General features: G+C 42.4%; 1 protein-coding gene across 3 annotated transcripts in view; it reads right to left on the bottom strand.

Moving 5' to 3' along the window:
* The window catches only part of LOC128743715 (protein winged eye), a 193,628-nt gene that overhangs the window by 52,561 nt on the left and 127,325 nt on the right, over positions 1–13,742 (bottom strand). For all 3 annotated transcript variants that reach the window (XM_053840340.1, XM_053840342.1, XM_053840341.1), the window contains exon 4: positions 11,683–11,813. In XM_053840340.1, the coding sequence (XP_053696315.1) occupies positions 11,683–11,813 (131 nt within the window). The remainder of the gene's footprint in view (positions 1–11,682; positions 11,814–13,742) is intronic.

The following is a 13,742-nucleotide window of genomic DNA, read 5'->3' as shown; positions in this document are numbered from 1 at the left end:
GGGAAAAGTTAATGGTCGTATTAATGATGAACCGGCGAAGGAGCAATGGCCAACGTATGTTGAGATTGAGCCGAGAAAATTCCATGGTCACTGTATATGAAGATTGAACCGGCGAAAAGCGCATGGCTAATGCATATTAACGTTGATTCGGCAAAAGCCTGCGTGGCCACCGCATTTTATAGCTGAGCCGAGAAATGGACATGTCCAAGGCAAATTAGCATTGAAAGAGGAAAAGTTCATGGCGAAAACATCGAGGTTGAGATGAGAAAAACCAGTAGCAAACATTAGTTAAGGTTGAGTCGCGAAAGCCCCAAGGCTCATACCTATGAAAATTGAGTCGAGATGAGGCTAGGGCCACTTTTTTGAAAACGTTAAAACGTTAGATCGGTAGAATATCATGACCAGTGGCTACAGGAAGATACGTTTCGTACACGTGTAATATTACTAACAAGACGAGATATGGTAGATAATGAGACGAATATGCGTGCTCCAATAAAGACTTTTGGACAGTTTTTTATGAGAGTTAACAAATTTTAATATGACAAACAAGAATAATTTAACAATTTAACAATTGCACCCATTTGTATATGTAAATAATCTGTATATGACCTGAAACAATATCACAAATTGAATTGTTTAATTCACGCGGGGGGAGGATGTAGCATCCTGATATTTACACCCTGATATTTACAGGGTGTAATGTGTGTCATTAACACACTATTTACGGAGTAGCCGATAGCGTGCGCTATCCCGCGAAACTGGGGTCGAAAACTGACGTAGAACTACGTCTTACCGCAGGATGTTAAAAGACTTACAACAGCTCTGGGCTTTTTAAACATAAAACGGATATGCGAAAAATCGTTGATTAATTACCATTAATCAGTCAATTTTTGATACAGTTATATGCAATTACTTCAGGTCAAAATGGGTCTCGATTTGGGAAACATTCAGACGACACGCGCTTGTTGTCAAGTTCGAAGTTCTAATGACCGTGACCGCTTTTTCCAGATTCGGTTTTGATTTTACATTCTTATCTGTAAGGAATTTTACGTCTTACCTGTAAGACGTAATCCTACACCAAGACTAGAGGATAAGTTAAAAAGCAGAAAACGGCTTAGAAGATGGCTTAGATAGAAAATTATATTACTCATTTATTAGATGTTATTCCAAGATTTGGATTAAGGTCAGCGACATGAAAGAATGAAAGATTTTGAACGCTAATAGCTCTTCCAATACACAACGGAGTTGAATTGTTTACATTAAATTCATACAGATCCAGCGATTGGACGGTTTTCATGAAAAGATTGCTTTCTGATCGCTAGATAGTCAAAATTAACGAAGTCTTTCAAGGTCAAATTTCCCAATATATGTTCCGTGTGATAGCCGCGCTTCTCAGCACGGACGACCATTCCAAAGACCAAGCGTATGGCTGCTGCTTCAAGAAAGAGAAGAAACTTACGACGCTTCTGTAGCTTCGCTTTGATATATAAAGACTACTATAAATGCCCGGCCAGTTAGCTCCGGAGTACGATGCCGGCCCAACAAGCCAGTCGTCGTATGTTCGAATCTCGACTGGGCGGTGCCGCAATAGAGAGTTCATAGGATCTTTACACTATCCTCGTAATTTTCCTGTACTCTAATAACCGGCTGCGAAGTCGGTCGATAAAGAAGGGTCCAGTTCTGAAGGACGATTATATACTCATGGCTTTGCCTTTTTTGCTAAATGGCATAAAAAGAAAAGCAGCGTCAGGGTTATCAACAGCTTTTTACGATAACTTGCAAATGAGAAAAAATATGTCTGGCAGGCATTTGGTTTGGTAAAGAGGCAGTTTTTGGGAAACTCCTTGGAGATTTTGCTCACCGTTGATGCAAAATTTTGTTCGGAATGAGAGGAGATGACCTTTTAGTTTTTGCAAGGCGAAGAATCAAATTAGATTTTCCTGAAATTTCCAGGTTTTCTTAGGTGATCAACATCCTGTTTGTCCATGTTTAAATGTGTTTTTGATTAGGTTTGGGCACGTTAGTGAGCTTCAAATATTCTTTTAACTTAGCCTTTTTCCTCGAAGGAGAATGTTTGCTACGGTAAATAACCAAATCTCTTTGACTGCAGCATATTTTTTATATCTGGGAACAATTATAAGACAGATAGGGCTGGATCTGGTGAATATGACGGGTATGGAAAAATTCGTATAATTAATTATTTAATTTTTCTACCATGTTTATTGACTCGTGTATTGGTGAATTGTTGTGATAGTAAAACAGCGCTTCATCGGCTGGTTCTCAGCTGGTAACTCAGCTATGGCTGCCATTCCCCCTTTCCTGTCTCGTCTGAAGTTTAATCCAACAATACATGACCGTTAGTGAAAGTCTTTCACGGCACATAATCATTAATTTGTTCTTGTTTTGCTCCACTGTAAGAAAATGTGGCACCCTCTTAAAAAGCATTTTTCACGCTAGATTTTTCTACATAATAAATGATTGTTTAATTATTATCTTCCTAATTATAAAAATTAATAAAAAATTCTTTAAAACTTTTATTTGTCTACCATTTATCAGTTAGCAATGTCGCTGTCCGACTCAACCATGACCTAATGACATTCCAATCATCCTCCTGGATCCTGCACTTTGAAGCAGCATGGAGCCCTCTGGCTCTGGCAGAAGCATTAGCTTTTCGCTAGCGTCATTAGCAATGTCGGTTTTGCGAGAAAAAAAACGAATCGCTCTTTTGACGGATGCATGCAACTTGTACCACACCGCGCACCCCCCGACGGAAGCTTGAACCCATCCACCATTAATCACCTGTTTTGCTAGCTGCCTGCGTGAAATGGGGATGGTTGCCGAGAACAAAAGCCAACTTCTTGGGTTATTGATGAGTTGGAAAGTTCACGTCCTTCGCCGCCTGTTCCTATGGCCTCTGCTTTCACTTACCTTGCCTCTTAGATCAATCACTCGGCGTTCTGACTAGGAAACCAATAAAACGCATACTCACACGTACGGTACACACACTCCAGTTCCAGTTTGAGCTATGGAAATTGAAGTTTGTTCCGAGTGAGCTGGCAGAGATGAATCGTCACTGACGTTGTTTATTCAGGCATCCCAGCATGGGGTGTGTACTTTTTCCGTTTGGACAAAACCAAGTCCGTCCAACCGCTCCTCCGTAAGCTTGATTGAAACTCTAATACCTACGAGTGCAGCCGGCTTGCGTGAGAGAAGGACAGCAGCCGAGATCCCTCGCAGGTGATTAAAAATAGATTATCTCTCCTCGGAGAGCGGGGACATTAATCTTCATTTTTGCGCGTGTATCTTCGATGGGTTGCTCATTTTAAACTTCCCTAGCACGAAAGTCACAGTTCAACGAGGATTTCGAAAATTCTAGCCCACCACGAACACTGCCTGTGCGTGTGTGTCTGTGAATGTATGATCGGCTTAGAAAGGCCCCGGCGTGTTAGGGCAAAAAAATTAATAAATTATAGTAACATAAATAATGTACAGCAATTTTCTAGCTGGTTTAACTTGAATACATTAGCACCGAATTCCTGCTGCTTCTGATTCGAATCCGTAATGGTTTATTTCGTTGGCTGGAAAGGTGGCCGCGCCTAAACTGAGAAATAAAAAAAAACTGCTTACGAAAACCGGAGTGGTGTAACGGATATCAACGAGCGCCGTGATTAAAATCGAAAGTTGATGGGACGGCCGGACGGACGGACGACATGGCATGAAAACAAGTCTTGGAATTTTATATTCCGCGGATTAGTTCGCTGTCAATTTATTTTCGTTACCATTCGAGAAATTTTCCGCTGGAGGTCCGGTCAGCAAAACGGAGGAATGCGCTCGTTTACGTAGGCAAATGATTTTTCTCAAATGATAACTGCTTTAAATGAAAATTATTATTTCTAGTCATGCGATGATCCAACAACGTTGTCTAACTAAAGTGAATTTGTCTGTGTAATTCAAGCAACACAACAACAATATCTGGATTGCGCTCAGATTTGTTAGATTCAGCTTTGTAATTGCATAAAAGTTTTCTGCATAGATTGTCAAATGGTCAATTGCATAACAAGGAAATATAGTTTATCTGATTATAAGTTGAAACGACACATACACCAAGTTTTTCAGGAAAATCCTGCAAATGTTTTTGGTTCACTTGAGTTAAACACAAAAAAACAGCAAACAGATCGATACAATAAAATCGCAAGACTTTCGGTTTATTTTTCTAGATAGAAATTAGAACCGTTTCTAGCTTACTTCTTTGAGGCTCATCATTGAGTAGAAAATTTAAAACTAGATCTCCTGATCGCAACAATTTATTTTGAGAACAGTGCAAACCAGTGTTCTGACAGAATGCAAATGATTCATTCCAAATCTCACGCAAGTATTCAGCTTGACCAGCTTGGTTCGTTTATATTGGTACAGCGAAACATGTCCGATGAACTGCACACAATCTTCAATTGCTTTTACGGTGTGGTCTTATCAATTCCCGTTGATCTTGGCAAAGAGAAAAAAAATATCTGCAGGAAACCGAGCCGCCATCGGAATTGCAATTATCATTAAACGCAGCTATTTCGCGTGGCGTACGTTGTTGACAAGCCTAATATCACGCTCGAGACCAGAGTGTGTCACGCTTATCCTGCAATTATTACTGATTGTTAAAAAGCAGCCATTAAAAAGCGATGGATCGTACCAGGCTATCTTTATATATTTTTTTCCATTTTCGTTTTCCATTATTTTTATTACCACGATTATACAATCCGGCTTTGTGTGTATCCGTAGAAGAGATCCTTCTCAGATAGTGCAAAATTTGCATTCGCTGGACTCGACAGCGGCCCTATGTTGGAGTTGATTAGTTTAGACTACGCCTCAATTTACTTCAATTCAATGAAAATTGAAATTTTTTTCGAACTAGGTACCACCACGTTTAATACATATGTAGTTCAGATGGCTCAGGATCAAGTTTTATTTTCGACTAACTTGTTTGACGTGTAGCATATACCGTGAACGTATCATATTTTACGCAGTTAAGAGCTATTATAAGTATTCTAGATTTGTATTAGCAACGTTGATAGCAGCAACGCGTAGTGCTACGGTTTATAACAATATGGGTATTAAAATGCCAACAACCAATTGAGTAAAATTTTCGTTTTGAAAACTTATCCACGGTGCCTAATTCTGCGCACTTTCTGGTCCATGTTCCTAATTCTGCGCATGTTTGATCCTAATTCTGCGCACCAAAAAAATAACAATAAATACTTATGCCATGTTCTATATGTCTTTATACGCTGAAAGCACACCAAAAATTCGGCATCCTCTTGTGCTGTTCAGGTGGCACAGGAATATTGTTATCATTTTGGTTTTTGGTTGATTTTTTCACTCTCGATAACATGAAGGGCGAATTGATTCGTGTTTCCTCATACTGAACATCACACTTTAGACTAATATTGAAAATTGTGCTTTCACATAGAAACCACTTCCTTAGTCCTTGAATGCAATCACTCTTTTTGTCTAAAACATGACTAAAACTAATTATTTTTTCTAAATATGCTGGATAATTTGATCATTGCAAAGAATTTCGATCATAAATTTGTTAATTTTCTAGAAAAACAGTAGTGTCGATGCTAAAGACGATGTTTTCTGACATATAAAATACTTGCACTTTAAACTATTTCGCAGTCAAATATTATGGCCCGTTTGTGAATAATGGCTAATATTCAACAGACATTTATCGAAACATAACATAATAATCATAGTAATGTCCAATGTTGAAAAATACATATAGAGTAAGGAGGAGTAAAAGTACGATGAGGGTAAAAGTGCGATTCAATGGTTTATCAGTGCAGATTCCGAGTAAATTGACTACATTGGCATGAATGGGTGAGTACTTTGACAGCTTAAATCTATCATAAACATTTGTTGTTTACGAAGCATAGTTGCTGAATTATGAGTAAATGTTATTTTAGAACGGTTTTGATGTAATATTTCGTTGTACGGCAAATACGATATCAACAAAAGTATATTACTTGTTGACAAATTGTAGCAGCGTTTTACATCACTCAGATATCTCTCTTGAAATTGCGGTGAGAAGAATTTACAAAATATATTTCGCTTTTCCATAATTTAATCAAACCCCGTCAAGCGCCTAGCGGGGCAAAAGTTCGATTTCATGACGGGGTAAAAGTTCGATTCGTGGATCGAGAATCTAGCTCATTTTACTGACGGGACGACGACACTATGCGACGACCCTTGCGACTTGTAAGGTACTGCGCTGCGCGCGACGCTGTTCGTTTGTCAGCGTTACAGCCGCGATTCTAAACGGGGTTGTTCGGGGAAAGGTTTCGTTTCTATCACGGAGCGAAAAAATTCCAATTTGTTTCGAACGAAATTTTTATAACAACCTAAAAATATTTTTGTTTCAAAACGAAGTTCTATTTTCTATCAAGAAAATAACAGTTTTGAATTAAAAGTAATGTATTGTCAAATTGAGTAACAATATAAAAATTAAATAATTTCATTTCAATCATACATATCAGTTTGAAACAAAATGACATTTCTATTTGTGCGTTAAACAACTAGGTATAAATGTGGCTGAAGCTACATTTTTACCTTTGATATAGAGTAAGGAGGGGTAAAAGTGCGATTTAATGATTTATCGGTGCAGATTCCGAGTAAATTGACTACATTAGCATTAATGGGTGACTATTTTGACAGCTTGAATCTACCGTAAACTTTGGTTGCTTACGAAGCATAGTTGCTGAGTTATATGCAAATGTTATTTTAGGGCGGTTTTGATGTAATTTTTTGTTATACGGGTAATACGGTATCAACAGGAGGATATTACTTGTTGAAAATTTGTAGCAGTGTTTTACATCACTCGCATATCTGTTAATAATCTGAAAATACGGTGAAAAGAGTTTACAACATATATTTCGCTTTTCCATAATTTAATATCAAACCCCGTCAAGCGCCTAACGAGGTACAAGTGCGATTCACGGACGGGGCAAAATTGCGATTCATGGACGAGGCAAAAATATATAGCTAATTATATACAGCTTACGGCACTATATTATAGATACTAGAAATGAAAGATCTGCAGAAAACTGTGTACTCTACAGATGTTGGTCGAAGGAAAACAATGTTTTTCCGCTGATGAAACAAAAAACAAACGTTTGGGAAAGTTTCGATCTGTCGGAGTCTGCAATACACCAGCGCAAAATAGAAAAGGTGTAAATTGAGAATATTCCTTACCGAAACATACCGCAGATTGAAGATAATATGGTTTTGTTAGCTACTGTTGTGCTAATTTCATGGATTTGAGCTTCGCACTTTTGCCCCGCGGTATTCGCACTTTTGCCCCGCTAGTGGGGTAAAAGTTCGAATCGGCCCTTGATCAGAAGAATGAAGAATTTCTTTTCAATAACACTATTGTTCCAGATGATTTATCATTGAATGTAAAGACATTGAGTAGCTGCATCACTATAAAATATATTTTGTTGTTGTCCTTCTTTATATCTCGCGAAAATTGGTGACAACTTTAAACATCGCACTTATGCCCCGCCCTACTCTATAACGAAAAATGCGCAGAATTAGGAGCGGTCATGGTACCCAGTATAGCGGGTGGCGGTAGTTTAGTTAGTTAAACACTCGGGTACCAAACCAAGAGAGCGAAGGACGGAGCAGATCGGGGAGCGGGGGGAGTTTTTTTGACGAGTAGGGAAATCTGCTAAGCACCTGAGAAGATACGGTACTATCGTCTGATAGACTGAGAAGACAACTCAGGGTGTGGGGTTGGGTAGCCCGACTTCCTAACGGGGCGTGAGGATCCCGACCCACTAAAACCCTACTCGAGTCTCCAGCGTCAATCCCCCTTGGCACCACCTTATCGGTGTTACTTTAGGGAGGGGCTATTGAATTGTGCTTAACGCACCTTCTTAGATAACTACTGGACTATGGTAGTTAGGCTGTTCGCCATTGATCGGCTCTCCAGCGGGTTTGTAGCTCAAGTACAATCTGGGTAGCAGCCGCATTGACCGCTCCCCAGACGTCCGAGCTGCAACACATCCTTTGGACTAAGTGGACTTTGGAGTAGTGTGCTGTCCGCTTACTGTCATCATTTTGCTTCTCGCTCCCGCGAATCGAGGGCATATGAAGAAAGCATGTTCTGCAGTTTCTTCTACATCCACGCATTCGGGACAAGCGGGGGACTCTGCATGCCCGAACGCGTGCAGATACTATTTGAAGCAACCCTGCCCTGACAGAATCTGTGTCAGGTGCAGGGATGCCAGGTGATTTTTTGAAAAGTCTTCACGAATCAAGGAAAACTGTCTTCATTTGTCTTCCTTCGGCTTTCAGCCCATTTAAACTGCATGGTGAAGACATGTCTTCACATGTCTTCAAGTGAAGACATTTCACTTTTTTGTCTTCAAAATGAAGACATGTCTTCACTTCTGGCATCTCTGGTCAGGTGGAAGTGGACTTCGCCGTGGCGCCTGTCGACCCACCCGGATACTTTCGGGATAAGTCGATGTGTCCACGGGCCTTTTGTGGAATCAGACCATGACCGCTGCCATGTGGTTAACGAGGCCGATCTTATGGTACTCCGAATGCCTTTAGTTCCACGTTGGTTGAAGCACTCTACGTCCTCGTTGATGATGATGCCAATAGGCATCATACCCGCTAAGACGCAGATTGCGTCATGTGAAACTATTTGATACGCACTCGCCACTCTCAAGCACATGAGACGAAATGTACTTTCCAGCTTACCTAGGTAGCTTTTGGTACCTAACGCCGATGACCACACCGGCCCGCCAAACCTAAGTATGGACTGGACCACGTTGGCTAGTAGCCTTCGCTTACTGCCATATACCGCAGAGCTTTTAAACATCATACGAGACAATGCCGAAATAGCCGTGGAAGCCTTCTTGCAGGCATAGTCGACGTGGCTCCCGAACTTAAGCTTGTCGTCGACCATGACACCCTGCAGTTTTAAGGACCGCGTTGACGAAATAATGCAGTCCCCGACGCTGATATTTTCTTGCTGCACCGATTTGCACGCGGTTGTTCACCACGATAACCTCCGTTTTATGATGCGCTAGCTCCAGTTTGCTGGAGCACAGCCAATCTTCAACAATGCTTATAGAGTGAGCAGTCGTCAGCTCAGCCTCTCTGATAGATTCACCGTAGACTTCCAATGTGATGTCGTCCGCAAAGCCGACAATCACCACCCCTACCGGGAACTTTAGCCTCAACACCTCGCCATACATGACGTTCCGCAACACCGGGCCCAGTATGGCACCTTGCGGAACCCCTGCGGTGATTGGAACGCACTCCTGATCCTCCTCCTTGTTGTAGCATAGCACACGATTCTGAAAATAATATTCCAGAATCCTGTACAGTGACATCGGCACTTGGACGTTTCGAAGCGAGTTGGCTATGGAGTCCCAGCTAGCGCTATTAAACGCATTTCTCACGTCGAGTGTGACAACTGTGCAATAGCGGATACCTGTCGTCTTGCGATGGGTTGCCACCTCGACTGTCTTAGTGACAGACAAGATGGCATCCACCGTAGATTTGCCTTTTCGGAAGCCGAATTGGTTCTTTAACAGACCGTTTGTACCCTCAGTATACTGTACTGTCTGTTAAGGATAACCCTTTCCAGCAGCTTGCCGGCAACATCGAGCAGACAGATCGGCCTATATCACGAGGGGACACCCGGAGGTTTTCCTGGCTTCGGCAATAGGACCAGCTTCTGTCACTCCCATCTGTTCAGAAAGTGGCCATTTTCCAGGCATCTACTCATTACTGCCCCAAATAATTCGGGAGCCTCTAAAATAGCCGCTTTAATGGCCATATTTGGAATTCCGTCTGGCCCCGGTGCCTTGTTCACCTTTAGGGATTTAGCGATCTCAATGAGTTCCTAGTTCATAACCGTCGTTTCCTCTCCAACCTCTAAACCGCAGTCGCCCACGTTACTTTGGCTGTTCCATGCCGACCATCTTACGCTATGGTCTAAGATACTGGAACGTCGGCCGTGGGACGACTCAGCGGCCCGAGGCTAGGACCTTAGCTCGTGGCGCGGAAAGAGGCCCTCGATGATCCGCTCCAGCATCTCTGGCGAACGCTCTGCGGGTGCCATCACGCCCTTGATCGTTGCCATTACGACCCTGTAGGCATCACCCCAAGGGTTTGCATTGGCACTAGCACATAACCTTTCAAAGCAGGCTCGTATACTAGTTTTTATCCCACTCTTAAGCGCTGCGCGTGCAGCAACAAGTGCTACTCGATATTTTGCCCTGCCTTCGTCCGAACGAGCTCTTTGCATAATTCTCCTCGTACGAAAGCACGCTCCGCGGAGTTCCGGAATTTCTTCTGTCCACCAGTAAACCGGTGACCTACCGTAGCTAGGTCGGCTTTTCCTAGGCATGATGGCGTCACACGCCATCTACCCGCCGCCTACCGCCTCATTATCTGACCGACATCATTGCGGACCGGCTGATGGTCACTGTGAGTGTAACTCTTGTCTACCCTCCAGTCTCCTATCAGACCAAGACTGCCGAATGTCACGTCGATGATAGACTCTGCACCATTCCTACTGAAGGTACTTATGGTGCCGTCGCTGGCCAGGTCTACGTTGAGCTTTGCCAGAGCCTCAAGCAGAATCCGACCCCTACGGTTCGTGCGTCGACTTCCCACAACTATTGGATCAACTACCCTAATTCAAAAATGAGCATAATAACTAAGACAAAAGACATTTTTTAGAATTGGTATCATCACAATACATGAAATATGGTTTCACTATCATCCGCCGGCATAAAAAAAGTTAGTTGAGTGAAAGGATGAAAGCTAAACGAAGTATCTGAAGTGTGGCCTTTGTATTTTGGAACACCCATTGAATTGTGTCTTCTAACTAACTTTCTAACTTTGTGACTCTAACATTTCACAAACCACAATAGGATGCTCCAGCGAAAAGTTTGGGTCTGACGGCGAGTATATGGCCTCAAATTAAACTTATTTCAAGAGCAAAAAGTTTTAAAAGGAAGATATCAACAGTTCAGAAAGATGTTGATTATTTGGGAAGAAGATTGTTGCTGTGGCGTTAGTATTAATTACAATCCAATCAAAATCCATGGGTTCCGCTCAATTTTACACAAAAATCTTTCCATCGGCGAAGTCCTTTTGGATTACCGTCAAATGCTAGTGAATGGTTTTCGCAACATTTAACTCTAATGAATGAAGACAAATGAGCTGGTGAAAAGTTGCCCAATTGTGCATCTAATTCGCTGCTAGAGTCCCGTGTTCGTGTGAACTCGCAGCTAAATCAGAAATAATTTAGAACTGTGCTGCTACAATAGTGTGTGCTTCCTTCCCTCTAGAGTCTAGAGTGGTGTTTATCTTTAACTACAGAGTTTCAGCATTTCCACCAGCACCAGCGTCGTCGTCGTCGTCGTCGCCGTCGCGTTGAGTCGGTCGTCGGTTTGCATTAGAAGAGTTGTGTGTCCATAAGACAAATAAATCCGTCTTAACTCTGGTCACGGTCTGTCACGAGCTTAAACTCAAACTGTCACTTGAATTCGAGCTGCTCGGAAAGTCGCTCGATTTGGCCTCTAAACTGTCCTGGCGATTGTGACGAATCGGTGCAATACCGGGTCCAAAAAAAAAAAACCAACAACAATTTGCATACATAAGACTTACTTGGCTGAATGTGACGGCTGCGCCGGTACTGTGGTAGTTCTTGGTGACTAGTTCCAGCGGTGAGCAGGAAAGGAACGGCGAACTGGCCGGGGGCGTATTATACCCGCCTGCGGCGAACAGCGATTCTGTCACTGCAATGAGAACAAGAGAAAAAAAAGAAGCAAGAAATTAGATCTTCTGTGTTAACTGATTATACACTCTTTTTTACGGATTTCTTTTCCCAGTGTTTTCCCCTCGATTCCACGGAAGAGACGGAGGATTACAAATTCAAAATAAATAATAATAAAAGTCGACTCTCGTCGACTTGCAAACGTCGGTTGGTTGGTTGGGTTAGAGCTAAACGGACTGCCACCACGAGGAGCTCCGTACGTGTGGGGCGCGGAAAAACGGAGGAGTTGGTATATTTGCGAACTGAAGTCGGAGAGCCTGGGCACTTTAGAACGCTGAAGTGGGCATAAAAAAGGCTAAACGAGCAACTTTGGCCAACAGAAGATGAAGATAAGAACGGAACGTGCGGTGCAAGCGGGGGAGTTTTTTGAGAGAGAGGAGGGGGGGGGGAGGGATTGTATGTATTTATATGCATTATATAATGCGGCGACACACCGGCAGAAAATTTCATACGGAGGTAGGTAGGTTTAGGAACTCGTTTGGAAATGGGTCAAACGAGCTGGCATCGGTTCCAGTCGCTTCGGCTGCTCGCATGGAGCAAAGTGGCGGAAAAACGAACATTAGCAATCTCGTTTTCGTCGTTTGTTTTATTATTTTTATTGTTATTTTCATTTTGCTGGCTTTGGTCAATGCCAATATGTTGTCGTTATGAAGTGCTTCAGCATTTCTTTTTTGCACACTGACTGCTTCAGATTCGCTTCCACACGAGCGAATTTCAAGGAATTTGTAATAAATAGTTTAGTTCTTCGTCCCGATTGTTCCTTTGTTCTATTTTGTTCCATTCTTGGCAGAATTCCGGCGAGTCGGCGACAGCAGTCCAGAAGCTTTTTTTCTTGTTTGACCTTTTTGCAGCTAACAGCATTTTTCGTCATGAAGTTAACCTCAAAATAAGACCGGTTGCTGAAGCTTTGGCAGCCAGCGCAGCGCAGCGGAGACGACCACGTCATGTTTTAATTCCTTCAGCGGTGTCAAATGTCTTCTCACTGTATAGTATGCGCTTATTGTGCCAACTAAACACATCAGAATGCCTGACGGCTCCCGTTGACCAAAGTTATTTTTCAATTAAATATGATCCCTTCTTTTAGGCCCCTGCTTGACAACAATGAAAACGAACCGAAGGTGCAATTTAGTCCGGAAGGTTCTGGAAATATTATAAGGGTGCATTTTTACCCTCATAATAATCGAAAGGGATAGTTTCTTACCTCGCTCCTTCTGTTTATCTAGCAGCCCACATCTGACATCGGGGCTTTCCGATCTGAAATTCCTTTCCGTCGAAGATTGTGCTAGCTGGGAATCCTAGCAGACCAAAGTTGCTTTGTTTACTCTCACAACAATGTTACGGGATTGAAGACGAACCGACCGACAGAACCATGCATGCGGTGCAAAGTCTGGACTCAACCGGGTCTGAGTTTTATTGCCATCAATCCGGCTGCTGACTAGGCGGTTCACAACAGAAAGGCTGGTTTAGTTTTTAGCTTCCACAGCAGACATTGCCGGACATCGAAATCAACCTGTAACCATCTTTCAAGAAACATCCGAACCAGCCGTCCAGATTCATTTAACGAAAACGTTTTGTTTATCTTTCTGAAGACATGCTCGCCTCGCCTCAGTTTTCTTCCCGATTCCCGCCCAAGAGTGTGTCTTCTCCAGTTTGGAACCGCACGATATGGGCTATCACTGACTGGCTGACTGGTTTTAATGGGGGGCAACAATGTTTTGTGTGAATATTGCAAGAAACAATAGACGGGGGCAGTCATCTTCCTGCTTTCTGTTTATTTTGTTTGGCAAATTTAGCAATTGGAAAAGTGTGCACAAAGTTGGTATGCACGCAGGGAATTTCAGCCTCTATCATTGCTGTGGAAAACGAGCCAATATTTTCGAGTTGTTGTGGT

The sequence above is a fragment of the Sabethes cyaneus genome, chromosome 3, assembly GCF_943734655.1.
Source record: "Sabethes cyaneus chromosome 3, idSabCyanKW18_F2, whole genome shotgun sequence".
In the NCBI taxonomy this organism is placed as follows: Eukaryota; Metazoa; Arthropoda; class Insecta; order Diptera; family Culicidae; genus Sabethes; species Sabethes cyaneus.
Note: the sequence above shows the minus strand (reverse complement) of the source record. Positions and strands in the feature narration are given on the sequence as shown.